The 25,470-nt window shown below is 47.8% G+C and overlaps 2 protein-coding genes across 15 annotated transcripts in view; both read right to left on the bottom strand.

The window, feature by feature from the left end:
* BIN2 (bridging integrator 2) overlaps positions 1–2,344 on the bottom strand; it is a 49,379-nt gene extending 47,035 nt beyond the window's left edge. For 4 of the 14 annotated variants that reach the window (XM_063610558.1, XM_055294811.2, XM_063610559.1 and 1 more), the window contains exon 1: positions 2,077–2,241. In XM_063610558.1, the coding sequence (XP_063466628.1) occupies positions 2,077–2,157 (81 nt within the window). In that variant the 5' untranslated portion in view covers positions 2,158–2,241. Of the gene's footprint in view, positions 1–2,076 lie in introns of all 14 variants that reach the window. The other 10 variants (XM_055294812.2, XM_055294815.2, XM_063610563.1 and 7 more) reach the window with 7 other exon arrangements.
* A 4,283-nt stretch (positions 2,345–6,627) lies between these two features.
* CELA1 (chymotrypsin like elastase 1) lies at positions 6,628–25,054 on the bottom strand. Its single transcript, XM_055294818.2, has 8 exons — positions 25,015–25,054; positions 24,228–24,310; positions 22,206–22,306; positions 21,028–21,153; positions 19,716–19,852; positions 18,345–18,490; positions 7,874–8,023; positions 6,628–6,780 (listed from the first exon to the last, which is right to left on the bottom strand). The coding sequence occupies exons 1-8, from the start codon at positions 25,052–25,054 to the stop codon at positions 6,763–6,765; spliced, it is 801 nt and encodes a 266-aa protein (XP_055150793.1). The 3' UTR covers positions 6,628–6,762.
* Positions 25,055–25,470: the final 416 nt, after the last annotated feature.

Raw genomic sequence — 25,470 nt, 5'->3', positions numbered from 1 at the left:
TCCCTTCCGGCATCCCAGGCCATTCCCACCTTATTGAAGTTCGCCCTCTGCCTACCCTTGTGTCTAGTCTAGGTTCAGAATATCTTGTTTTCTTCATCAACTGGGAATTCTTCATGGCAGATTTGAGTTTGCTCCTCTTTCTCTACTTCCTCAGGATTCAGGCCAGAAGAACCTGAGAGACTGGTTCCGTCTTTGGGAAGTATTTGACTCTGAGTCAACCGTGACATCTTTTCAATTTAGTGTTCTTACCATATTGAGTTTCATCAAGAACATCAACCCTCTCATTTTACAGGTGCAAGATCTGGAGCCCAGAGCAGGACATTATTTAGCCAAGGTTTGGAGTCTATGCTTACAAAGGAGTGAAAGCCCAAAGCAAGGTTATAGTGTTGACGAGAGGCTAGATGAAGACAGAAGATGCAAGAGTGAAATACAATCAATTGTATGTCTTTTATTTTTGTTTATTTATTTTTATTTTTTGAGACAGAGTCTCCCTCTGCTTGAGTGTGGTGTAGTGTGATCACTGCTCACTGCAATCTTGATCTCCTGGGCTCTAGCGGTCCTCCCACCTTGGCCTCCCAAAGTTCTGGGATTACAGGAGTGAGCCACTGTGCCTGGCTGGTATGTCTTTTTAAAATTACAATTATTCTTGAGTGTTTTGTCGTTTAGGGTTTTTTTTTTTTTCAACCACAGTGCGGCCTTCTCCTCTCCAGTACCTCCTGCTCGCCCACACTGTTTCTAGCTGGACCTTCCCATAGGCCCTGCTCTCAGGTCTACCAGATTTGTAAGTCTTCAAAGAGGCTGAAACTAGGATCAAGGTGAAGTTAGGGTAAGTGAAGTAACGAAGTCTGGCTACACAAACTCTTTCCCTTTTCCTCCTCTCTTTCACATGACCTCAAATTATAGAAAAAAACCTGCCTTCCATTGTGGTCTCTTAAAGTCAGGAGCTACATCTACATTCCATCGGTTTTCTGCTGATAAATCAACTCGGGAGAGCTGGTTGCCTTTAAGCCTTCCCAGGGCTCAAACCAGTGCTCCACCTTTAGAAGATAATACGGATATTTCAGTTGTTAAGCAGAGCTGTTCATCCAAATGCTTCTAAGTCCATCAGCTCTTAGAAAACCAAAACTTCTCCGTTGTAGAAGGCAGGTCGGGCTTAATAAAGAAAGAGAGAAAAAAGGAAAACTGAAACTCTATCTCAGGTCCTTCTTGTCTCTCTTCCTCCGCTCTTTCTTCTGGCTGACATGTCTTCCCAAACTGCCTTGTCTACCAGAGGGTTGGTAGGTGGAGAGCAGAGGCTCAGGTTAGAAGCAAAGAAAATATTCTGGACAGGTAGAAACAAAAATGCCATCAAAATGTGTAGAGAATGTCCCCACGATCTAGACTGCCAAGCACATAATAGATGGGCAGCCTACCTAAATGCCAGTGCTGGAGCAGGGCTACCTGGCACTAACCAAGGACACACTCTGAACACAGATGTGGTTCATCACCCTGGGAGGTGTACTCCCCAACGCCAAAGGGAGGGTACAAGAAGCAGATTTGGGCTCCTGCTTACGTCAGCTGAAACACCACCCAGAGGCCAGGCAGGGTGAGGTAGGGGGAGAACCATGCAGGATTATTCCAGCCTTCAGTGGGGGGTGCCTGCTGGCATCCGCTGCATCGCTGTCTTTGAGGAAATTGCCCTCTGTGGAAAATTACCCTCCAATTTCATCATCCGTAAAATACCAATTTTGGATTGCTAGCACAAAATTTGATACAAAGGTGGCCACCACCGTCACTTCCTTTCTTTCGCCTTTTCTGGGTCAGCCTGAGGGTTGTCGAAGGTTCTGCCAGAGACTGTTGTCTCCCCAGCTTCCCTCATCCTTGCCCAAGATCGGGTGGCGGTCTCCGACCTCTCTCCAATCTGCTGGTTTTCATGGAAGCCCACTCCTCGCTCCCGTTTCCCTGGGACAGCGGGAGACCCTTCTCGTCAGCCCAGACCCTTCGGGGCCCCTGAGCGCCCTGCCCGCCCCTCCTGCCCGCCCGGGCTCGGCCTCGGCTCCCTGTGGGCCAGACAGACGGCGAGGCCCGGCCACCTACCTTCTCCTGGGCCCTGCTAAACTTCTTCTGCACCTGCTTGGCGAAGAGGCCGGCCGCGCCGCCTGCCTTGCCCTCTGCCATCCTGCCAGCTCCCTGGGGGCCGCCGCCCGGGCCCCGCGCCCTGTGGTTTTCTGAGGCCCCCGAGGAGGAAGTGCGGGCTCCCGGCTCCCGGCATGCCTCGCTTCCGGCCCCAGCCCTGAGCCACCTCAGGCCGCCCCCGGCCAGCCCTGAGCCCGCCCTCGGCCCACCACTGTCAGCCGGAGCAGGCCGGCTCGGAGGGGCGGGGACGGGGCCTGCCCTCAGGCAGCGCTCGCTCGAGGCCAGCTTCCGAGCTCCAACCCCTGCCCGAAGCCTCGGCCTCACTGAACCGGGTCCTCAGCGGTGGGGCCCAGACTCATTCGCTCTGGAAAGCCAGTTCCCATCACGCTGAGCACTGCAAAGCACCTGCCACCGCAGGGTAGAAAATGATGTGGGTTCCACTCAGCGAGAGGACCTACCGTATCGAAAACACACTTAGGTTCTGTGAGTATGCATGCGAAGCCGCCATGGAAACTGCCTTTCTTGCTCCAGGTTGCGGTGTAGGCTCTGAGCCTGGAACTGGTAGGGATAGAGTGCAGAAAGGGGGCGAGACACCCGGGCCTGGCTTGAAAGAGAGAAAACAGGCCGGGCGCGGTGGCTCACGCCTGTAATCCTAGCACTTTGGGAGGCCGAGGCGGGTGGATCGCCTGAGGTTAGGAGATCAGCCTGACCAATATGGTGAAACCCCGTCTCTACTAAAAATACAAAAATTAGCTGGGCGTGGTGGTGCACGCCTGTAGTCCCAGCTACTCGAGAGGCTGACGCAGGAGAATTGTTTGAACCCGGGAGGCAGAGGTTGCAGTGAGCCGAGATCGCGCCACTGCACTCCAGCCTGGGTGACAGAGCGAGACTCTGTCTCAAAAAAAAAAAAAAAAAAAAAGGAGGAACAACTAAGCTGGAGATAGAAACAGGGTAGGGGGCTGGTTCTTAGGCAAGCGAATGATCGCATTGAAAGAAGGCTGAGGAGGATAGTATGGACGCCCGTGCTGGGGATGAGGAGCAAGTTTTTCTAGTTGGAGTACAGTGTACTGGATGGAGGCAGAATGTGAACACAGACACAGATTGTGCAAATTGGGGTGGGCCTGTTGAGATGACAACTATTGTTTCTCTAGGGAGAAGTTCTCCAAAAAATTCCTCCCTGACCTGTTTGAGGGGATAGCTTGAGATTAGGACACTAGGTGTGGAGGAACCACGTACTCAGATTTTACAGTGCAGGTAAAATTTCCTCAACGAAGGGAAGAAGGTCAAAATAACACTTCCTAAGGAGTGGAGGGGGAAGATAGGGGCCTGACACAAAATTAGAGGCCCTCGTATGCTATTGTGTTCCTCTTCTTTCTCCAGAACAATCATTACTGCACTCAAGGTCAACTGTGTGCCAGGCATTGCTGGGTGTTCTGAAACCAAATATGAATAAAATGCAATCCCTGACCTTAAGATGCTTAATAAAGTCTGGCCAGGCACCATGGCTCACACCTGTAATCCCAACATAGCAAGACCTTGTCTCTGCTAAAAATACAAAAATTAATTGGGCATAGTGGCACACACCTGTAGTCCCAGCTATCAGGGAGGCTGGGGTGGGAGGATCACCCGAGCCAAGAGAGGTAGAGGCTGCAGTGAGCCCTGATGGTGCCACTGCATTCCAGCCTGGACAAAGCGTGAGACCCTTTCTCAATAAATAAAGAATAAATATTAATAAATAAGTACATGAATAAAGATGCTTAAAGTCTGGAGGTGGAGATAGGTGGGTAATCAGGTGATTATAATGTAATGTGCTTAATTCATTTGTAGAGATGGATACAAAATTTTCTGGCAATAGGTGATTAGGTTTTGTTTGTTTGTTTGTTTGTTTGGAGACAGGGTCTTGCTTTGTTGCCAGGCTGGAGTGCAGCAGTGCCATCAGGGCTCACTGCAGCCTCTACCTCCCAGGCCCAAGTGATGCTCTCACCTCAGCCTCCCGAGTAGCTGGGTCTAAGGTGCATGCATGCCACCACTCCTGGCTCCCCAGGCTGATCTGGAACTCTTGAGCTCAAGCAATCCACCCGCCTCAGCCTCCCAAAGTGCTGGGATTACAGGTATGAACCACCGTGCCCTGCCAGGCGATTAGGGTTTATTCTGGATGTTAGCTTTGGTGATGCCCTGGAAGAGGCAGGGTGATGAAAATAGAAGGACTTGATATTGGATGGGGAGAAGTGGGGAGAAGCATGGAGAATAGCAGTACTTCAGGAACACTGAGAGTAGATGGCAATGCTAACAGGTGTGTCACTGGCAGAAGGAGGCCAATACCTGTGTCCCTGCCAGGACTACATGGCATCCTCAGCAATGCAACCCAGCCATTGTCTCCTAAGAAACTCTGTTTAGTGCCAATATCTTGCAAACTGAAATTGATGGTCACCAAATCATGTAGTGTTAGAGAAGAAACAACCCTTAGAAGTTAATTAGATAGGGAAAGTGAGTCACAGCAAGGGCTGATGACTTGCCCACAGCCACCCAGCTCCTCAGTGGTGGAACTGGGATGGGAACAGACTCAGCCTCTTATAGCACATGGAGTGTTCTAGAGGCCTCTGCTGAGCCTGCCAATTCTAGGGTCTGTCTGAGCCAGTTTCTCCTTCTGTAATGTTTAATACCCTAGTCCCTCTTGTCTGGTCTTCAGTGATTGACATGAAAAGCTGCTTCTCATCCTTTTTAGCCTTACCCTTTCAGTTCCCCCTTTGCTTTCTCATAGGCCACTCTAACAGACTGAGCCCTGGCCAGGATACAGCAGAATTATCTGTTTCCCAGTTCTCTGTGGTTTATAGAACCCTGGATCCGGTTGCCTATTTTAGTTCCAGCCTTGAAGTGCTGATTCACACTTAGCTTGAGGCCCTGTGTTGTTGTCGCCTCTTCCTTTCTGTTCTGCCTCTTCCCCTCAACCCTTTCCTTTCTTTGTTTAGTATCTTCTCTTCTCTCCTTTTTTCTATTCTTAGCTCTCCAGTCTCCATTGTTTTTTTTTTTGTTTTTGTTTTTGTTTTTTGAGACAGAATCTCACTTCGTTGCCCAGGCTGGAATGCAGTGGCGCAATCTTGGCTCACTGCGGCCTCCACCTCCTAGGCCCAAGCGATTTTCTCCAGTCTCCTTTCTAATTTGTCACTTTCTTAGTCTGCTGGTATCTGCCCTGCCTCCTAATCTTACACTTCTGTCTCTGGTGTATCCTAGTAGTTGCCATCACCCAGAAACTTGGAGTGGGCGCTTGTTTTAGGCACTAAAGGGGGAAACAAAAGAAGGATGAACCCACAGTATACCTGGGAAACATAGGGCACATTCAGTCACTCAGGAACTTTTTTGTTTCTTTGTTTTGAGACGGAGTCTTGCTTCGTTGCCCAGACTAGAGTGCAGTGGCATGATCTCAGCTCACTGCAACCTCCACCTCCTGGGTTCAAGGAGTTTTCCTGCCTCAGCCTCTTGAGTAGCTGGGATTACAGGTGCCTGCTACTGCGCCCAGCTAATTTTTGTATTTTTAGTAGAGATGGGGATTCACCATCTTGGCCAGGCTGGTCTCGAATTCCTGACCTCGTGATCCACCCACCCCGGCCTCCCAAAGTGCTGGGATTACAGGCATGAGCCACCGTACCCAGCCCACTCGGAAACTTTTTTTTTTTTTTTTGAGATGGTCTTTCGCTCTTGTTGCCCAGGCTGGAGTGCAATGGTGCAATCTTGGCTCACTGCAACCTCCACCTCCCAGGTTCAAGCGATTCTCCTGCCTCAGCCTCCCAAGTAGCTGGAATTATAGGCGCCCACCACCACACCCAGCTAATTTTTGTATTTTTTTAGTAGAGATGGGGTTTCGCTATGTTGGCCAGGCTGGTCACAAACTCCTGCCCTCAGGTGATCCACCCGCCTCAGCCTCCCAAAGTGCTGGGATTACAGGCGTGAGCCACTGCGCCCGGCCCACTTGGCAACTTTTTAAAGCGCTCTGTGCCTTCAAATATAGCAAATATCCACAGGAATAGGGCAGATGGGCAAATTAGTGGATAGGTAGATCCTAAAGTAACCCAAAATTGATAACATAAAGCTACTCCCACTGGGTTTGTGTTATGGACTGGTAGAGGTAGCAGCAAAGGGAAGACCCAGCCTGCAGATGTGGTGAAATCCAACTTGGATCCTGTAACTGCATTTCTTCTAAATCAGTGGTCCCCAACCTTTTTGGCATCAGGGACCCATTTCGTGGAAGACAATTTTCCACGAACCAGGGTGGGGATGGTTTCGAGATGATTCAAGGGCATTACATTTATTGTGTACTATATTTCTATGATTATTACATTGTAATATATAGTGAACTAATTATACAACTCACCATAATGTAGAATCAGTGGGAGACCTGAGCTTGTTTTCCTACAACTAGACGGTCCTATCTGGGGGTGATGGGAGATAGTGACAGATCATCAGGCATAGGGACCCCTGCTCTGGAGGGCTTAATTACAAGTAGACACAGTATGATAATGTACATCTAGTTTTATTTGCTTTTCTATCAATGGCTCAATAGTCTTTTAGAATGTGTTTTACTTTTTGATGGGAAGTCCTGTTGCAGATCTAAGAACCATTTTGGGAAGGTCATTGGACTCAGGAAAATGTTCAGTTGGAGGCAATGACCTGAAGGAAAGACAGTTATGTCCAGAGTCAGTAACTCCTGCCTACCTCCTTTCTTGTTTCCTCAGGGCTCCCAGTTAAGTATGGTTTTGTATTGGGTTTATGGGAAGTTGACAGGGTGTAGGGGACAGGGAGGCAGGAAGTCAGCCTCAACTGTGATAGGACAGCTCAGTGTTATAGGTGCATACCCAGAATACAGTGGCAAAGACAGACCTTGAAGTGGCCATGAGCCAAGATTAATACGCAAGGCTCCAGAATGTGTTTGAAGGGTGGAGGGCACAGTGAACTGTGTTGTGTGGCTTTTCCACCAGGTCAGTGTAGGCAGAGCCTCACCTAACTCTCAAGCATTATTTATGGTGGTAAAACCTGTCAAAAATTAGAGCAGGCTGGGCGCTGTGACTCATGCCTATAATCCCAGCACTTTGGGTGGCAGGTGGATCACTTGAGGTCAGGAGTTCAAGACCAGCCTGACCAACATGGTGAAACCCAATCTCTACTAAAAACACACAAAAAAAATTAACCAGGTGTGGTGGTGCATGCCTATAATCCCAACTACTTGGGAGGCTGAGGCAGGAGAATCACTTGAACCCAGGAGGCAGAGGCTGTAGTGAGCCGAGATCAAGCCACTGCACTCCAGCCTGGGTGACAGAGTAAGACTCTGTCTCAAAAAAAAAAAAAAAAAAAAAAGTTAGAGCAAATTATCATGATGTCCTTAGAAAGACCTTGTGGGAGAGGAAGTCGGTGCCTCCTTCCCTTGCCTAGGAGTACGGAGGCCTTTCTGAACCTGTTTTTCCCTGGGCTTTGACTTAGGAAGGCACTGATATGTCCCTGATTCAGATCTGATGTTGCCACTTCTTACCCTAAGCAATAAACAATACAGCGAAGTCTGCTCTGTGGGTATGTGGAGGGGAGGGAATTCAGGATGGCAGCATTACTGAGGGAAAGTACACTATGGAAGGAAGGGAAGGGAGTATACACATGGATGTGGTAAGGAAGATGACGGCTTGCCCAGTCCATCCAACGTTTGTTCCCCAACCCAGCCAGTGCGTGGGTCTCCAGGTGACCCCATTTCAACTCATCATTTGAGAGGACTCACATTATTTATCCAGGAGATGTAAGCAGAGACCCGGGTGAAGACTGTAGGCTTCCTGGAGACATTACAGCCCTGGCTGGACACAAAGCTGGTCACTCCGTGGACAGAATACTTGCCATTCACCAAGCAATGGAGGGGGCCCCCAGAGTCACCCTGCAGGGAGGAGAAACGGGATCCTAAACTCCAGATCTTCGGTCTTTTGCTTGCACTCCTCCCGCCCCCTGTCTCTGGTTGTGAAATTCGGTCCAGTTTTAAAGCTCCAATGCAAATCTCCACTTCCTTCATGTCCCCACAATCAAAATGAATCTCTTCTTCCTTTCTAAACAACCACAATACTTCTTCTCTTTTGCTGCACTTATTTCATGTTCTGCCTTGTAGTTTGGTTTCATAATTTGTTTGTACCTCCTCACACATGTCTATGAGCTTCCTGAGACAAAAACTCTTACCAAGATCTTTCCTCTCCACAATGCTAGCATAGAACTTTAAATATCTAAAGTTCATTCACTTTTATCGGCTTAAATTGAACCTGGGGTGGCAAAAATAGGGCATTCTAATAATTTCCTTATCCCCAGCATTTAGACCAATGGGTATAATTAGACCAAGTATTTAGACTTGGCAGTCAAAACATGCTAAACTAAACTGGAATGAAGCGGAAAGTGATGTATTAGGTTACGTGCTCAATTGGGAACCTGGGTTTATGGAATATGATCTTGCCTCCCTTCTTACTCAGCTTCCAGAATGCCAGGTCCATAATGCCACACATAAAATGGGAAGATACTTCTCTGGAAAAACTGAACAATCCAAGAGGAAAGACCTAAAGATACTGACATTGGAGGTCCTCCACTAAAATGGCCTAGCTAGATCACCTGACAGGGAATCCGCTATTGATGAACCCCATCTAAGGCTCAGAGCTACCAATCAGCCCACCCACTCTGGGTAAAAATACCACCCCACTCTGAAATAAAAGCAGATGGTTAAGGATCACTAAACATCTAAAGAATGTCTCTAACCGGGCGCGGTGGCTCATGCCTGTAATCCCAGCACTTTGGGAGGCTGAGGCAGGTGGATCACGAGGTCAGGAGATCGAGACCATCCTGGCTAACATGGTGAAACCCCGTCTCTACTAAAAATACAAAAAATTAGCTGGACATGGTGGCGGGCACCTGTAGTCCCAGCTACTCAGGAGGCTGAGGCAGGAGAATGGCGTGAACCCGGGAGGCAGAGCTTGCAGTGAGCCGAGATCGCGCCACTGGACTCCAGCCTGGGCGACAGAGTGAGACTCTGTCTCAAAAAAAAAAAAAAAGGAAAAAAAAGAAGAATGCCTGTTATATAAAAATAAAGATTGAAACAAATAAACAAGGAGCTAAATAAAAAATGAAGGCAACCAAGACTATGCAGGGAGAAGAAAACAAGCAATAAAACCATAACTAATAGGCTGGGCGTGGTGGCTCACACCTGTAATCCCAGCACTTTGGGAGGCTGAGGCGGGCGGATCACCTGAGGTCAGGAGTTCAAGACTAGGCCAACACAGTGAAACCCCTAAAACTCTACTAAAAATACAAAAATTAGCCGGGCGTGGTGGTACATGCCTGTAATCCCAGCTACTCAGGAGGCTGAGGCAGAAGAATTGCTTGATCCCAGGAGCCGGAGGTTGTAGTGAGCCAAGATTGCACTACTGCATTTCAGCCTGGGCGACAGAGTGAGACTCCGTCTCAAAACAAACAAACAAAAAACATGACTAATATGCATCCATGATACAAGAATGGCATACTACTAAACAACATTCAGACAGCAAAAGGAGCCTTTGGAAATTACAAATTTGATAGATATAGAAATGAGAGACTGGAAGAGTTGGAACATAAGGTAGAACAAACAAGATATAGAGAAAACAAGAGGACCAGCTTAGGAGGTAAACATGTGAATAACAGAAATTCTAGAAAGAGAAAAGTAAAAATAGCGTGGGAGGAAATCAACAAATAAACAACATTTTCTGGATCAAAGGTCTAGAGTTTCCAGGAAAACCCACCCATTAAGTGTCCCTCACAACGAATGCAAATAGATCCACATAGACCACTACGTCAAGAGAAGATGATATAGGTCACTTAACAAATTAGTGGAGTGTGTGGGGTTGAATTAATGAAAAATTGACTATATTAAGCAAATGAAAAAGACGATTATTAACAGAAATTGAAAAAATTGAAAAAGTTGTGCAGCAAGGGCTGACCTTGGTGGTTTATGACTGTAATCCCAGCACTTTGGGAGGCTGAGGCAGGAGGACTGCTCAAGCTAAAGCCAGGAGTTTGAGACCAGCCTGGGGTACAAACCGAGACCCCCATCTCTATTAAAAAATTTTAAAAAATCAGCTGAGTGTGGTAGCATGTGCCTGTAGTCCTGGCTACTCAGGAGACTGAGGTGGGAGGATTTCTTGAGCCCAGAAATTCAAGGCTGCAGTGAGCTGTGATTGTGCTACTGCACTCCAGCCTGGGTGACAGGGTAAGATCCTGTCTCTTAAAAAAAAAAAAAAAGTTATGCAGCAAATGAAAAGTAAACCTAGACTATATTACATGATTTTGTTGTAAATAGCATTTTATATAATCATAGTAAATACCGAATGTTGATCTAACCAAAATATTTTGAGAGGTTGAGATGGTGATCAGAAAATGTCATGCTTGGAGGGCAGGTATGTGTATATAAAAAATAGAATCACATCTGCCATAATGTCTGAACTGAAAAATAGCAGTGTAAGTATATAATTTTAAAGATATAGAGGTAGACACCAGAAGAATCAGCTGAAGAGTTGAAAGCGGCCTCCCATGAGGTGGGAGAACTAGAGTAGCTATTCTTTTCTATTATTGAGCCCCATAATCTTATTTGCCAATTTAAGCTTCAATAAAAAGTAAAACTTGGGGCTAGGTGTGGTGGCTTACACCTGTAATCCCAGCACTTTGGGAAGCCGACGTGGGTGAATCACATGAGGCCTGGAGTTTGAGACCAGCCTGGCCAACATAGCGAAATACAAAAAATATAAAAATACAAAAAAAAGGCCGGGCGCGGTGGCTCACGCTTGTAATCCCAGCACTTTGGGAGGCTGAGGCGGGCGGATCACGAGGTCAGGAGATCGAGACCACGGTGAAACCCCGTCTCTACTAAAAATACAAAAAATTAGCCGGGCGAGGTGGCAGGCGCCTGTAGTCCCAGCTACTCGGAGAGGCTGAGGCAGGAGAATGGCGTGAACCCGGGAGGCGGAGCTTGCAGTGAGCTGAGATTGCGCCACTGTACTCCAGCCTGGGCGACAGAGCAAGACTCCGTCTCAAAAAAAAAAAAAAAAAAAAAAAAAAATTAGCCAGGTATGGTGGCTCATGCCTGTCATCCCAGCTACTGAGGAGGCTGAGGCACAAGAACCCAGGAGGAGGAGGTTGCAGTGAGCTGAGATCATGCCGCTGTACTCCAGCCTGGGCGACAGAGCAAGACTCTGTCTCAAAAACAAACAAACAAGTAAAACTTAAAAAAAACTTGGGAAAGAGACCAAAATTTCAAATTGGGATAATTCTGTGTGTGTGTTTGTTTTGAGACGGAGTCTCGCTCTGTCGCCCAGGCTGGAGTGCAGTAGTGCCATTTCGGCTCACTGCAACCACCACCTCCCGGGTTCAGGTGATTCTCCTGCCTCAGCCGCCGGAGTAGCTGGGACTACAGACATGCAGCCCCACTCCCCGTTAATTTTTTTTGTTTGTTTTTGAGACTGAGTTTCACTCTTGTTGCCCAGGCTGGAGTGTAATGGCATGATCTCAGCTCACTGCTACTTCCGCCTCCCAGGTTCAAGCAATTCTCCTGCCTCAGCCTCCCAAGTAGCTGGGATTACAGGCATGCACCACCACGCCTGGATAATTTTGTATTTTTAGTAGAGATGGGGTTTCGCTATGTTGGTCAGGCTGGTCTTGAACTCCTGACTTCTGGTGATCCACCCACTGTGGCCTCCCAAAGTGCTGGGATTACAGACATGAGCCACTGAGCCCTACTGTTTTTTTTTGTTTTGTTTTGTTTTGTTTTGTTTTGTTTTAAGACAGAGCCTCTGCCCAGGCTGGAGTGCAGTGGTATGATCATAGCTCACCGCAATTTCAATCTCCTGGGCTCAAGCAATCCTCCCACTTCAGTATCCCAAGTAGCTGGGACCACAGTGTGCGCCACCTCGCCCAGCTAATTTTTTAAATTTTTGCAGAGACAGGGTCTCCCTATGTTGCTGAGGCTAATCTCTAACTCCTGAGTTTAAGTGATCCTCCCACCTCAGCCTCCCAAAGTGCTGGGATTATAGGCATGAGCCAAGGGTAATTATTTTAAAGTAGAACTACCTGTACTCCACCCTAACTGCTATTTAGGAAAGAATGTTTTCTTTAGATTATTGTACTCAAAACAATCTCTTCCACCTAAATTCTATTAGGGATTTGAGAGTATTTCAGGGGCTAGAGGAATGATAGATAAATGAATTGTATATAATACTATTGTCTTGTGCTAATTGACCCAAAAAGAGACCAAGCCTCTGGAGAGAGGGAGGGTGTGGCTGAGGATTTTAGAGCAGAAAGAAGAGTTGGAAAAGAAATCAGTGGGGATGGGCTGATTGAAATGGGAGGTTCTAAGTGAGTCCACTCTGAGGAGAAGGGTTGAGACCCAGAACTGTGAAAGCCCAGAAGACACACTATTTGAGAAACTCCAGTGGGGAGGGACCTGGGGACACAATTGCCTCCGAGAATTGTCAATTTGGAGTGGCAGCCAGAAGAAAAGTACTCGTTTTTTAGAGGTCAGGGCTTATGGGAGAGCACAGACATGTGTATTCACTCAGAAAGGTTAAACCTTAGGAGGTTACAGGTGAAGCTGGCTGATGAGGGCCTAGAAGAGGTTGCATTATGCATTAGTCTTATTTTCCCCCTTATTCCCATGTAGAGTCCCTGGGATACAGGACTTTTAAATGTTAATACCAGGAAAGTCTAGGGCAAACTAGGATGAATTGGCTACTTTATTTCCATGGTTCTTTGTACTCATACACACAAAAAACTTTTTAATCCTTTTTTTTTCTTTGAGACAGAGTCTTGCTCTGTCGCCCAGGCTGGAGTGCAGTGGCGCGATCTCAGCTCACTGCAAGCTCCACCTCCCCGATTCACACCATTCTCCTTCCTCAGCCTCCCGAGTAGCTGGGACTACAGGTGCCCGCCACCACGCCCGGCTAATATTTTGTATTTTTAGTAGAGACGGGGTTTCACTGTGTTAGCCAGGATGGTCTCGATATCCCGACCTCGTGATCTGCCTGCCTTGGCCTCTCAAAGTGCTGGGATTACAGGCATGAGCCACCGCGCCTGGCCTAATCCTTTCATTTTATAGTTTCAGCCAGCCTGCCAGCTTCTCTCTCTCCTCCATCTAGTTTGGACCTTGCAGTTGATCTGCAATCCTGTCCTTTTACCCCAATCATGCAGGAAACTGTCTTTGAGTAAAACAGAGTGAATCATGTATTCATGTGGTCGTAGTCTGGTCTCCAAACAGCCAGTCAGCAACATCTTGGAGAACTATCCTCCCATTCACACTAACTATTCCAGACCCATACAACCCTTTCCCCTTCATTTTCAGCAGTCAAGCTGACTCCTCCTAGTTCATGAGTAACTAGAAGCAATAATGTAGAACACCTGCCAACGTTCGGCTACCAAATCCTGCAAACTTTTCTATGTCTGTGTGCATCTGGTATCCCTCTTCCTGTTCAGAGCCAGCTCCATCTGTGCTCTTAGTTCCATCTCTTTCTTCTCCTGTGGGATCTTGTGCCATCCATTATTATTATTACCTCTCTCTGACTCTACAGGATTCTTTCCTCTCTGCCTATTTATGCACTCAATTTTCTTTTCTCCTTTCTTTTTTGAGACGGAGTCTCACTCTGTCACCCAGGCTAGAGTGCAGTGGTGCTATCTCGGCTCACTGCAACCTCTGCCTCCTAGGTTTGAGCAATTCTCCTGCCTCAGCCTCCTGAGTAGCTAGGATTACAGGCACACGCCACCATGCCTGGCTACTTTTTTGTATTTTTAGTAGAGACGGGGTTTCACCGTGCTGGCCAGGCTGGTCTCTAACTCCTGACCTTGTGATCTGCCCGCCATGGCCTCCCAAAGCACTGATATTACAGGCGTGAGCCACCGCGCCTGGCCAATTTTCTTCTCTTAGAAGATCCACTCCCTCCATGACTTGCTGTCCTTAAAGCTACCAGACTTTTTTTGTTCTTCCTTTTTTTTTTTTGTCCTCTTTTGAGACAGGGTCTCACTCTGTTGTCCAGGCTGGAGTGCAGTGGTGCAATCATAGCTCACTGCAGCTTCGAACTCCTCGGCTCAAGTAATCTTCCCACCTCAGCCTTCCAAGTAGCTGGGGTTACAGGTGCATGCCACCACATCCAGCTACTTTTTAAAATTTTCGTAGAGATGAAGTCTCCCTACGTTTCCCAGGCTGGTCTCTAACTCCTGGGCTCAAGCGATCCTCCTGCCTCAATCTGCCAAAATCTTGGGATTACAGGCATGAGCCACTACACCCGGCCGGTTATATTTCTTATTGCCTCTTTATTCCTTACCCTTCGGACAAGCTTCTGCCCTCACCACTCCACTGAAACTGCTCTTGCCAAGGTTACAACTGCCAAAGTGGCCACTTTCAGCTCTTATCTACTGCGGCTTCTGGGTGAATTGTATATTATGTGATATCTGTAAGTACTTCCTGAGATTTCATAATACCCTTATTGCCAGGTTTTTATCTTACATCTACTTCTCCTTTCTTAGATCCTAGTGGTTTCTTTGTCCTCCACCTATCCCTGAAACACTCAAGTATTTATGTTCTGACAGTTCTTTCCCAACCCACTGCTCTTTTTTCATTGAACAGTTTTTCCCTGGGATGGGATCTGATTTGTTCTCAGTGGGTATCTCTAGCTCAGGTCTTCCCCCAGGCCCCACTCTTTCTATCTAATTTCTTGGCCAGGCGTGGTGGCTCATGCCTGTAATCCCAGCACTTTGGGAGGCTGAGGTCAGGAGTTTGAGACTTAGCCTGGCCAACATGGGGAAACCCCGTCTCTACTAAAAATACAAAAATTAGCCGGGTGCTGTGGCACATGCCTGTAATCCCAGCTACTCAGGAACCTGAGGTAGTAGAATCACTTGAGCCTGTGAGACAGAGGGGGGTGGTGATCTGAGATCGCGATACTGCACTCCAGCCTGGGTGAGAGAGGGAGACTCCATCTCAAACAAAACACAAAAAAACACCAAATTTCTTACCGGTCGCTCTACCTGAATGTCCCACTGGGATCTCAGGCAAAGCTTGTCCAGAACCAAACTCATCTTCTCTCTCAAACTCTGTAAATCTTGTCTCAGGGCAACAACGCCCTCCCCCAAATCACTTAAACCAGATGCTTGGCTGTTGTTCCAGATCCTCCTCCTTCCCTCCTCCGGTTCCTATCACCACTGCCTTAATTCAGGCCCTCAAATTTCTTGCTTAGATCATTGCAATAGCCCTCTAGGCAATCTCCCTGCCTCTCTTGCCTTCTTCAGAAACATGCCTAAAGAACACTTCTAAAAGGTGAATCTGGTTGTGCTAGTCTCCTGTTTAGAAGTCTTCGATGGCTTCCCAATGCCCAAGAGGTAAGGTTTATGTCCCCAAGCCTGGCATTTGAAGCCCTGAGTTGTACAGCTCTTGCTTGCCTCTCTAGTCTTACCTCCTGACATTTCCTAGTATGGTAGTAGCTTCTATTCTAGCCCAGGGGTCAGCAAACCTCTTCTGTTAAGGGCCAAACAGTACATATTTCAGGCTTTGCAGGCCATACAGTCTTGGTTGCAACTACTTTGTGTTGTAGTACAAAAGCAGCCATAGGCTGGGCATGGTGCCTCACGCCTATAATCCCAGCACCCTAGGAGGTCAAGGCAGGAGGATTGCTTGAGGCCAGGAGTTCAAGACCAGCCTGGGCATCATAGTGAGACCTTGTCACTACCAAAAACAAAACAAAATTAGCTGGGTGTGATGGCATGTGCCTGTGATCCTAGCTACTTGGGAGGCTGAGGTGGGAGGATCATTTGAGCCCAGGAAGTTGAGGCTGCAGTGAGCCAAGATGACACCACTGCACTCCAGCCTGAGTGATAGAGCAAGACCTTGTCTCTTAAAAAAAAAAAAAAAAAAGCAGCCATAAACAGTTTGTAAATGAGCAACTGTGACACTGTGACTGTGTTCCAATGAAATGTTATTTATGGGCACTGACACTTTATATATTTTTCGTGTGTCATGCCATATTATTATTCTGATTTTTTTTCCTTACCATTAATAAATGTAATAATCCCAGCCTGGGCAACACGGTGAAACCCTGTCTCTACAAAAAATACAAAAAATTAGCTGGGTGTGGTGGTGTGTGCCTGTAGTCCCAGCTACTAGGGAGGCTGAGGTGGGAAAATCACTTGAGCCTAGGAGGCAGAGGTTATAGTGAACCATGATGGTACAACTGAACTCCAGCCTGGGCAACAGAGTGAGACCCTGTCTCAAAAAAAAAAAAAAAAAAAAAATATATATATATATATATATATATATATATATATAGCCAGGCACGGTGGCTCACACCTGTAATCCCAGCACTTTGGGAGGCAGAGGCAGGTGGATCACGAGGTCAGGAGTCTGAGACCAGCCAGTTTGAGACCAGCCTTGCCAACATGGTGAAATCCTGTCTCTACTAAAAATACAAAAATTAGCGGATGTGGTGGTGCGTGCCTGTAATCCCAGCTACTCAGGAGGCTGAGGCAGAAGAATTGCTTGAACCCGGGAGGCAGAGGTTTCAGTGAGCTGAGATTGCACCACTGCACTCCAGCCTGGGCGACAGAGTAAGACTCCATCTCAGGAAAAAAAAAAATATATACACACACACACATACACATACATATATATATATATATATATATATAGAAATGTAATAACTGTTCTAAGCTCATGGGCCATATAAAAACAAGCAGTGAGCTAGATTTGGATTGTGGACCTCTAGCCTCTGCTCTACTCTAGCCTCAGGGAATGCCCCATAATTCTCTATGTACTCTAGGTTGTTTCTTGGCCCCCTGCCTTTATTCATGCCGTTCCCTCCCTCTGAATGTGTTTTCTCCTTTTTGCCTGGCCTATTCCTATTTACCCCTCAGGACCCACTACAGATTCTACTTTCTTGGGGAAGGCAGCTCTTTTCTGGCCCCAGTAGGTAGAGGTAAGTACCTACTCTTGGGCTTCCATATCACCTGTGCACATCCTGATTATTAACACTTAACCACATTGTATTACAATGTTCTATTGTATGTCTGCGCCTCTAGTTTCTTTACTTGACACTGTTTGATCCATCTTTGTATCCTTAGCACTTAGCACAATGCCTGGCATATAGTGGGTATCTAATGAACAGTTGTTAAACTGCATTAAGAAATCTGGGGTAGGGCATGGGTGGCTCACACCTGTATTCCCAGCACTTTGGGAGGCCGAGGTGGGAGGATCACTTGAGCCCTGGAGTCTGAGACCAGCCTGGGCCACAAAGCAAGACCCCATCTCTATATTAAAATAATAATAATTTAAAAAGCTTAAAAAGAGAAATCTGTAAGATAGTTTATGGCTGATTGATCTTGTCAAAATAGAGGAAGGTTATATTTGTCATATATAAGCTATTATAAAATTATTTTGTGCACTTTCCCCTATCAAACTCACCTGTACATACTGCCAGAAATATCACTGGGGTAAAGGATGGTGGTAGAGGAACTGCAGGAGAAGTTGGACTGATAGGTAAGAGGGGGCAGGGCACTGCTTATACACCATCACAACCACCTCTCCAGGCTCAGCTCCATCGCTGCCATTAAAAAATCTAGGTAACAAATTTGGCTGGGCGTGGTGGCTCACGCCTGTAATCCCAGCACTTTGGGAGGCCAAGGCGGGTGGATCACCTGAGGTGAGGAGTTCGAGATCAGCCTGACCAACATGGAGAAACCCTGTCTCTAATAAAAATACAAAAAATTAGGCAGGCGTGGTGGCTCATGCCTGTAATCCCAGCTACTTGGGAGGCTGAGGCAGGAGAATTGCTTGAACCCGGAGGCAGAGGTTGCAGTGAGCTATCGTCCCATTGCACTCCAGTCTGGGCAACAAGAGCAAAACTCCATCTCAAAAAAAAATCTCGGTAACAAATTCTAAGAACACACACATATACCAACAACAACATACAAATGTTGGGCCACGTACGAACTTTGAAGTGAGGGCATCGAGCAGGATCAATTTTAAGGTTCCTTTCAACTTACGAGTTTCTGCATGTGTAGAGTTACCGGCACAGGGTCATTCTCACTTAGACGCCAGAGTAGGAAATCGAGTCTGTGTAGGACTAAGAGTAAGTGTGGAATAGGGAGGCGAGGAAGAGGGGTGGAGGGATAGGCAAAGAGTGGCGGGACCTGGGGTGGGACCCCCTGCAAGTGTTCACCTGGCATCCGGAGCGAACTCCATCTCCACCAGCACACACCATGGTGTTCTTCACAGTGGAGCCCCAGTAGGAGGAGCTGGAGCAGATGGCGTAGTCCACAGAGGGCAGGTAAGCCTGCTGCAGGGTCTGGGCCAGCTGCCCATTGGCTGAACAAGACACACAGCATTGGCAGTCAGCTCCAGATGTGGTCCAGCGGAAAAACCTTCCACCCCTGCCACACCTTTCCAAACTCTCGTGAAAGCTGAACTCAGGGCAAACTCCTTCTCTCTCCCTGTTGCATGTGGTGGATCCTCTGTCTTCTCTCTTTATATGGCTGCACAGGACCCTTCCCTCAGGGAGGCAGCCTTGCTTACTGTACCTAGGCTCCAAGCCACCAACCCCACTCCTGCTTCTTTTCACTTGTGGATAACTTAGTTGCGCCATGGAATGGCCTTATTTGTGGATGATTTATCTGTCTGTTCTGTTTCCTCCTGCAAGCTCCATGGAGCAGAACTGGGATTGTGCATGCTTGTTTCCATTTCTTTTTTTTTTTTTGAGATGGAGTCTCACTCTTGTTGCCCAGGCTGGAGTGCAATGGAGCAATCTCGGCTCACCACAACCTCTGCCTCCCAGGTTCAAGCAATTCTCCTGCCTCAGCCTGCCTAGTAGCTGGGATTACAGGCATGCACCACTGTGCCCAGCTAATTTTGTATTTTTAGTAGAGATGGGGTTTCTCCATGTTGGTCAGACTTAAGCGATCCTCCTTCCTCAGCCTCCTGAGTACCTGGGACTGCAGACTCATGCCACCACGCTCAGCTAAGGATCCTTAATTTCTTTGGACCTTGGTTTCCTCATGTATAAAATGAAGGGCTGGCTGGGTGCAGTGGCACATACCTGTAATCCCAGCACTTTGGGATGCCGAGGTGGGAGGATTTCTTAAGCTCAGGAGTTCGAGGCCAGCCTAGGCAATATAGTGAGATCCCATCTCTACAAAAAAATTTAAAAATTAGCTGAGTGTGGTGGTACATGCCTATAGTCCCAGCTACTCAGGAGGCTGAGGTGGGAGGATCACTTGAGCCCAGGAAGTGGAGGTTGCAGCCTGGGTGACACAGCGAAACCCTGTCTCTAAATAAATAAATAAATTTTAAAAATGAGGGGCTGGTAAAAAAAATTCTCTGATAAAGTCTTTTTTTGTTCTAAGAGTCCATGAATCTGTCAACTACTTCACAGCCCATTCTTAGCTTGATATAATGCATCAGTTATTGTATCTATGGTTCCTTTAGCTCCTGGTCTCTGGCCATAAGCACCTAGGACTACAGAAAAAGGTGCCTTAGAAGCTCAGGTACCTAATCAAGATCCCCGTGGTGGATTGTGCCAATGTAGGCAACTTACTCTTGGTCTGGCCCCAGCCTGTGATGTAGCAGGGACTGTCGTTAGCCAGGATGGCTCCCTCCTGGGGCAGAACACCCAGCTGGACATAGCTATTGAGGGTAACGCTCTGGGCCAGGCGCAGCAGGGCGATGTCATAGCTGCAGGAGAAAAGGAGACTGCTCACTCATGGGATCAGCTCTTCCCTGAGGTCAGCATATACACTGGCCCTCTCTAAGCATTTGTATCCCCATGGAATTGGAAAGTGACAACTTTGAGGAAGGATGGGGCTCACTTGCTAAGCCTCAAACCAGAGCAATTACAATTTAACGTGTAAACATTCTATGTTTAAGAGCAGCATCTGCTGGTGGGACATTGGTATTGCAGCCTAGCTCTGACATTTGCAACCCAGGGAAGTAGAGAATGGGGGAATCTGAAAGGAGCAGAGTGGGGTGATCTTGGTGGCAGAGTTCTCAAACAAGAAAAATGTAAAAGGCTAAGTGGCTCTACAAGCTCAGTAGAATATCCCAATTCCTTGAACCCACTCCCACCTCCACATGCTATAGAATTGACCACCATTTTAATTATTTATTTTCCAGAAGTTTACAACTTAACTTGCAATTCTCCCGTGTAAGATTCACTTTAGGAAATTTACTTTTGCTGATGGAGTCTATTCTATAATGTGAATAGTAAATAATGATAAACCCCCCCCCCCATAGAAACAGAACATTAAAATCTGCAGAGAAGGGGCTTTAGGTAATCCACTGTGCAAACCAGCCTGGATCCAACAAATCCTAAAGGTCTTCAAAGATTCTTAAGCCCTCCAGAACCTCAGTTCTCTTTTTCTTATGAGACAGAGTTTCACTCTGTCACCCAGGCTGGAGTGCAGTGGCGCGATCTCAGCTCACTGTACCCTCTTCCTCCTGGGTTCAAGTGATTCTCCTGTAATCAAGCGATTACAGGCACGTGCCACCACGCCTGGCTAATTTTTTTTTTTCGTATTTTCAGTAGAGACAGGGTTTTACCATATTGGTCAGGCTGGTCTCAAACTCCTGACCTCAGGTGATCCACCTGCCTTGGCTTCCCAAAGTATTGGGCCCAGAACCTAAATTCTCAAAGTCCTCCTGGACAAATGAGCCAGCTCATTGTTCCCTCTAGGACATGGTGCCCTCTCTCAGGCTCAGCTGGGCTCCTTAACTAAAGGCCAGGCCAGGCCATGGACCAGGTTTCAGGCCATGCAATCCCTCTAGCCCTCTGAAAGAACAGGTGAAGGCAGCCAGTGTTGGCTAGTCAGGCCTCACCGCCCAGCCCAGGGCCAGCTTGGACTTGCTCCTACCCGGCAGCCACGTTATCGCTGTTCCAGTATGGATGCACCACGATCTTCTGCACACTCACGTACTGCTCAGTGCCATCATTCTGGCTCAGGTTATGGTCTCCAGCCACCACGCGGAAAGTCATCTGGCTGGCGTGAGAGAAGGAAGCCCTGAGTCATCCAGGGGACTCAAACCTTCTCTTTACCCCACTTAGAGAAAAGTTGAAAAACCATTTTTTTAATTGTTATTATTTAAGAAATTTTTTTTGTTCTGTTTTAGAGATGGGGTTTTGCTGTGTTGCCCAGGCTGGCTTCAAACTCCCAGGCTCAAGTGATCCTCCCACCACAGCTTCCCTAGTAGCTGGGACTACAGGTGTGAGCCACCGTGCCCAGGTTTTGTTTCTTATGTTGGGACAGGAACCCATCTTATCTGGTCTAGGCAGAGGAGGGATATAAGACTCTCCAAAATGAGAAAGTAACAAGCTCTTTCATTCCCTAATTGACTAACTTGTGGAAGTGAAAAAAACTACCATCACTTTCATTTTCTCGGTTTAACATCAGAGGCTGAATATCTTGTAACCTGGGAGAGGTGTAGTGCACATAAATGAAATAATGACCGCAGCCACCAAGATTTTGAAGGAAGCATAGACTTCTAGGCTAGTCATTCTTAAAGCATGGTTCCTGGGCCGCAGCGTGAGCATCACCTGGAGACTTGTTAGAAATGCAAATTATCAGGCCTCACCCTGGACCTACCAAATTAGAAACTCTGCTGGGTGGGGCCCAGCAATCTGTGCCTTCCAGGTGATTCTGACACATGCTCAAATGTGAAAACCATTGCCCAAGACAAATAGGAAAAAATAGTCATCAGTCAGATGTTGACTAGGCACTTACATATTTACTCAATCCTCACAACATTTCTACAAAGTAAATGTTCTTAGCCCATTTTAGAGACAGGAGAATGGGGGCATAGTTGCCCAAGGCTACATAGCTAGAATTTGGTGGAGCAAGATTTGAATTTGAGTCTCCTGACTCCAAAGTTTGTACTTTCACCAAACTACTTCCCTGCAGGCCCTGAACAGGAAAGGGGCCACTGCCCAGTCCCTGAAGTGCTGTCCAGAGAGGGCAAAGTTATATCATCCTTCAGAAGGGTCAACCCCTTCCCCTTCCAGGGGCCCAGGAAAGCTCGTCTTTGTTTTTCTTACTAATCCACGCAGTGAGCAGCTGTCATCACCCAGTTCTGTCTGATGAGGGTCCCTCCACAGGTGTGATACCAGGAACCTCCAGACCGGTACTGGAGGGAAATCTACATGGGGAGGAAAGAAAGAAGGGATAGGTTGGTGTTTCTCAAATGGTTTTGCCCCAGGTCGGTTGCAGTGGCTCATGCCAGCAATCCCAGCACTTTGGAAGACTGAGGCAGGAGGATCAGTTGAGCCTAGGAGCTGGAGACCAGCCTGGGCAACATAGTGAGACCTCACCTCTACAACATCAAAAATAATTAAATATAAAAGACTTTGCCTCAAACTACATGTCACCTCCTTAAAGTCCTGCTGTCCTTCAAAACATTCTCTTTCTGGGCTAGGGATAGCAAATAGGTTTCATCTGACCTGCCAATTGCTACTGATTGGTTGGTAGTGGCCACCTGGAGTGTGGCATTGATAAGGGGTGTGTGGATGCTTCTGGGCTCAGCAGGAAGGGATGCTCCATCGTTTGGTGATGTTTGCTGTGTACATGGATGAGGAGTAAAGGCACACAGTGTATTTGGCATTATCTCTCTAGGTTGTTGCAATGGACCTAGAACCCATTGCAACTCCTTCTACCTCTGTTCTCCCTTAAAGAGGAACTATATGCCAGGCACCATGGCTCACGCCTGTGATCCCAGCACTTTGGGAGGCCGAGGCGGGTGGATCACGAGGTCAGGAGATCAAGACCATCCTGGCCAACATGGTGAAACCCCATCTCTACTAAAAATGCAAAAATTAATTGGGCGTGGTGGCATGCACCTGTAGTCCCAGCTACTCAGGAGGCTGAGGCAGGAGAATCGCTTGAACCCAGGAGGTGGAGGTTACAGTGGGCTGAGATAGCGTCACTGCACTGCAGCCTGGTGACAGAGTGAGACTCCATCGCCCCCTCTCCTCCCCCAAAAAAGAGGAACTATAGGCAAAGATTTGCTCCATCACCTAAGCCCAACAGGCTTAGGTCTCCAGAGCTGTACCTTCAGTGTTTTCAAGACATCTCCTGTCTCCCCACTTCAGGGACTACTTAGAAATACCAATGGGAGGCCAGGCACGGTGGCTCACGCCTGTAATCCCAGCACTTTGGGAGGCTGAGGTGGGCGGATCACCTGAGGTCAGGAGTTTGAGACCAGCCTGGCCAACATGGTGAAACCCCGTCTCTACTAAAAATACAAAAATTAGCTGGGCATGGTGACAGGCGCCTGTAATCCCAGCTACTCAGGAGGCTGATGCAGGAGAATTGCTTGAACCCAGAAGGCAGAGGTTGCAGTGAGCCGAGATCATGCCATTGCACTCTAGCCTGGGCAGTGAGAGCGAAACTCCATCTCAAAAAAAAAAAAGATACCAATAGGATGTTTGCTTTATCAGTTCATGTGTCTTCCTCTAGCACCTCATGTAATAGCTCTACTCCTGAAAACTGGGGCTCAGACTTTTATAAGCTAAAACTCTGATTGCAGTGATATCCTCTCAAAGTGTGGATCTTCACCAGTTAATTTGCCAGGTTTACATATTTAGATCACTTAAATCAGGGCCCAGCTGCCCTGTTAGGAAAGTGGAAACTCTAAATAGCCAACTAAGCAGCATGCTGTACGTGTGTGTGTGCGCGCGTGCGCATGCATGCATGCAAGCACTGTGACACACACACTGTGGAGTAGTGTGCGTGTGAGTTTCAAGGTATGTGGAGTCCAAGGTGCGTGTCTGGCACCCAGTCTTTCTTGCATGGCACAAGTGCCGTCGCTGGGAATATAAATGTATCTTGTGTTTGGGTGTGTGGCTTGAAGAGGGACTGTGGTTGGTGTATAAATCCCCTCCTCCAAGCCTTTTGCATTTAGAAAACCACCTAAGCCTGATCCCATCCATCTTTAAAATCGAGAACCTAGACATTTGGAGAGCTGCTTGTTGATAGGGACATGCACAAACACACATGATACCTTATGTCATGCACTGAGCTCTTATTTGGGTGGAAGTCTGGGGCTGGGAAGGAACACCCACCTGAGAGGGCCAGGAATTCCTCCCGGCCTCAGTCCCTCCGACTACGCGGGCGTTGGTTTCCGGAAAGTCCTGGGTGCTGTGTCCTTTGTGGGGCAGAAGAAAAGTGAGTGATGACTAAGCATGGGGTCAGCCAGGGGTAGGGGTGGGGGGTGGCGATTGTGCTTTGAGGAATGTTAGCCTTGTCTGCAAATTCACAGTTCCTCTCTAACGAATGAGGGGCCCAGCTGTGAGTTCTCTGAGCCCTTTTGAAAACAGGGGTGCTTGGGTGCCTTCTGTTTCCCCCAGGTGTTCCCAGAACTCCGGCATGCTATGAAGGACCTCTCTAAAACCACCAGGCTAGGCCCCAGAGGCTCCTTGTGGTCTCCTCTTTGCTCAAGATCACCCTTTGGCCTGAAGAGACCCCCCCCCACTCTTTGACCCCCACCAGCCCCCTAATGCTTTGGCAAGATTCTCCAGAGTTCAGGGCCTGCAGTGCACACCCCAGCCAGGCACCTGCTGAGGAAGTCCTCCTGTCAATGGGGGTGGTGGGGAAGCCCAGGGACCCACCCCACTACCAGATGGGGCTTCTCTCTGCTTTGTGGCCCAGGGACCTGCCACCCAGAGGGGCCTGAATAGCCAGTGGCCCTGACCTTTTCTATCTTGGCCTCCAGGAGAGTAAAGGATGCTCTGCAGGCAGAGCGTCCCACCTGCCCTGGGACAGGGTGCTGGCCTGGACTTAGGGAAAATTTGCTGACTCTCCTGCCCAAGTCCCCCTCCCTATAGACCTCAGGCCACATGATCCACTTGCCATAAAGGACCAGGGTTGCGAACACCAGGAAGCGCAGCATGTTGCCAATGGAGTAGACCACTGCCTTCCTGCTTGGACCAAGCCCTCTTTATACTCCTCTTAGCAGCAGCTTTGCTGACCGTCTTCTTGCCAACTGGCAGGGCTGAGGGTGCAAGGCAGGGAAAATCACAGGTGACATGGAAATACAAATGAAAATATTTCTTTTCAAGTAAACTAATGTATCTGTTATTCGAAGACAGAACAAGGTCAGAGCTGAATTAATCATCTGCTTTTAATTGAAAAGCATCCAACAAACTCTTTTTCAGAAATAAGATGGAGAACCAGGGCTGGTTTTTCCCTAAGGGAGCACCCCTCGTCATCCATCACTCTCTCATTGTCCTCAGTGGCACCATAAATGCAGAGACTTGCCCCGTGCACTAGCAGCTGGAGGCCAGGGGGATAGTGGAAGAGCGGGGA

Source organism: Symphalangus syndactylus, chromosome 10 (genome assembly GCF_028878055.3).
Source record: "Symphalangus syndactylus isolate Jambi chromosome 10, NHGRI_mSymSyn1-v2.1_pri, whole genome shotgun sequence".
NCBI classification, from domain to species: domain Eukaryota; kingdom Metazoa; phylum Chordata; class Mammalia; order Primates; family Hylobatidae; genus Symphalangus; species Symphalangus syndactylus.
The sequence above is the reverse complement of the archived record's forward strand: the minus strand, read 5'-3'. Positions and strand labels throughout refer to the sequence as shown.

Coding starts and splice junctions, on each gene's coding strand:
- CELA1 (XM_055294818.2), bottom strand. CDS start 25,054: ATGCTGCGCTTCCTGGTGTTCGCAACCCTGGTCCTTTATG. Junction 21,154..22,205: donor GCTGCTCACTGCGTGGATTA/GTAAGAAAAACA, acceptor CTCTCACGCCAG/CCAGATGACTTTCCGCGTGG. Junction 19,853..21,027: donor AGCGATAACGTGGCTGCCGG/GTAGGAGCAAGT, acceptor TTTCTCCTGCAG/CTATGACATCGCCCTGCTGC.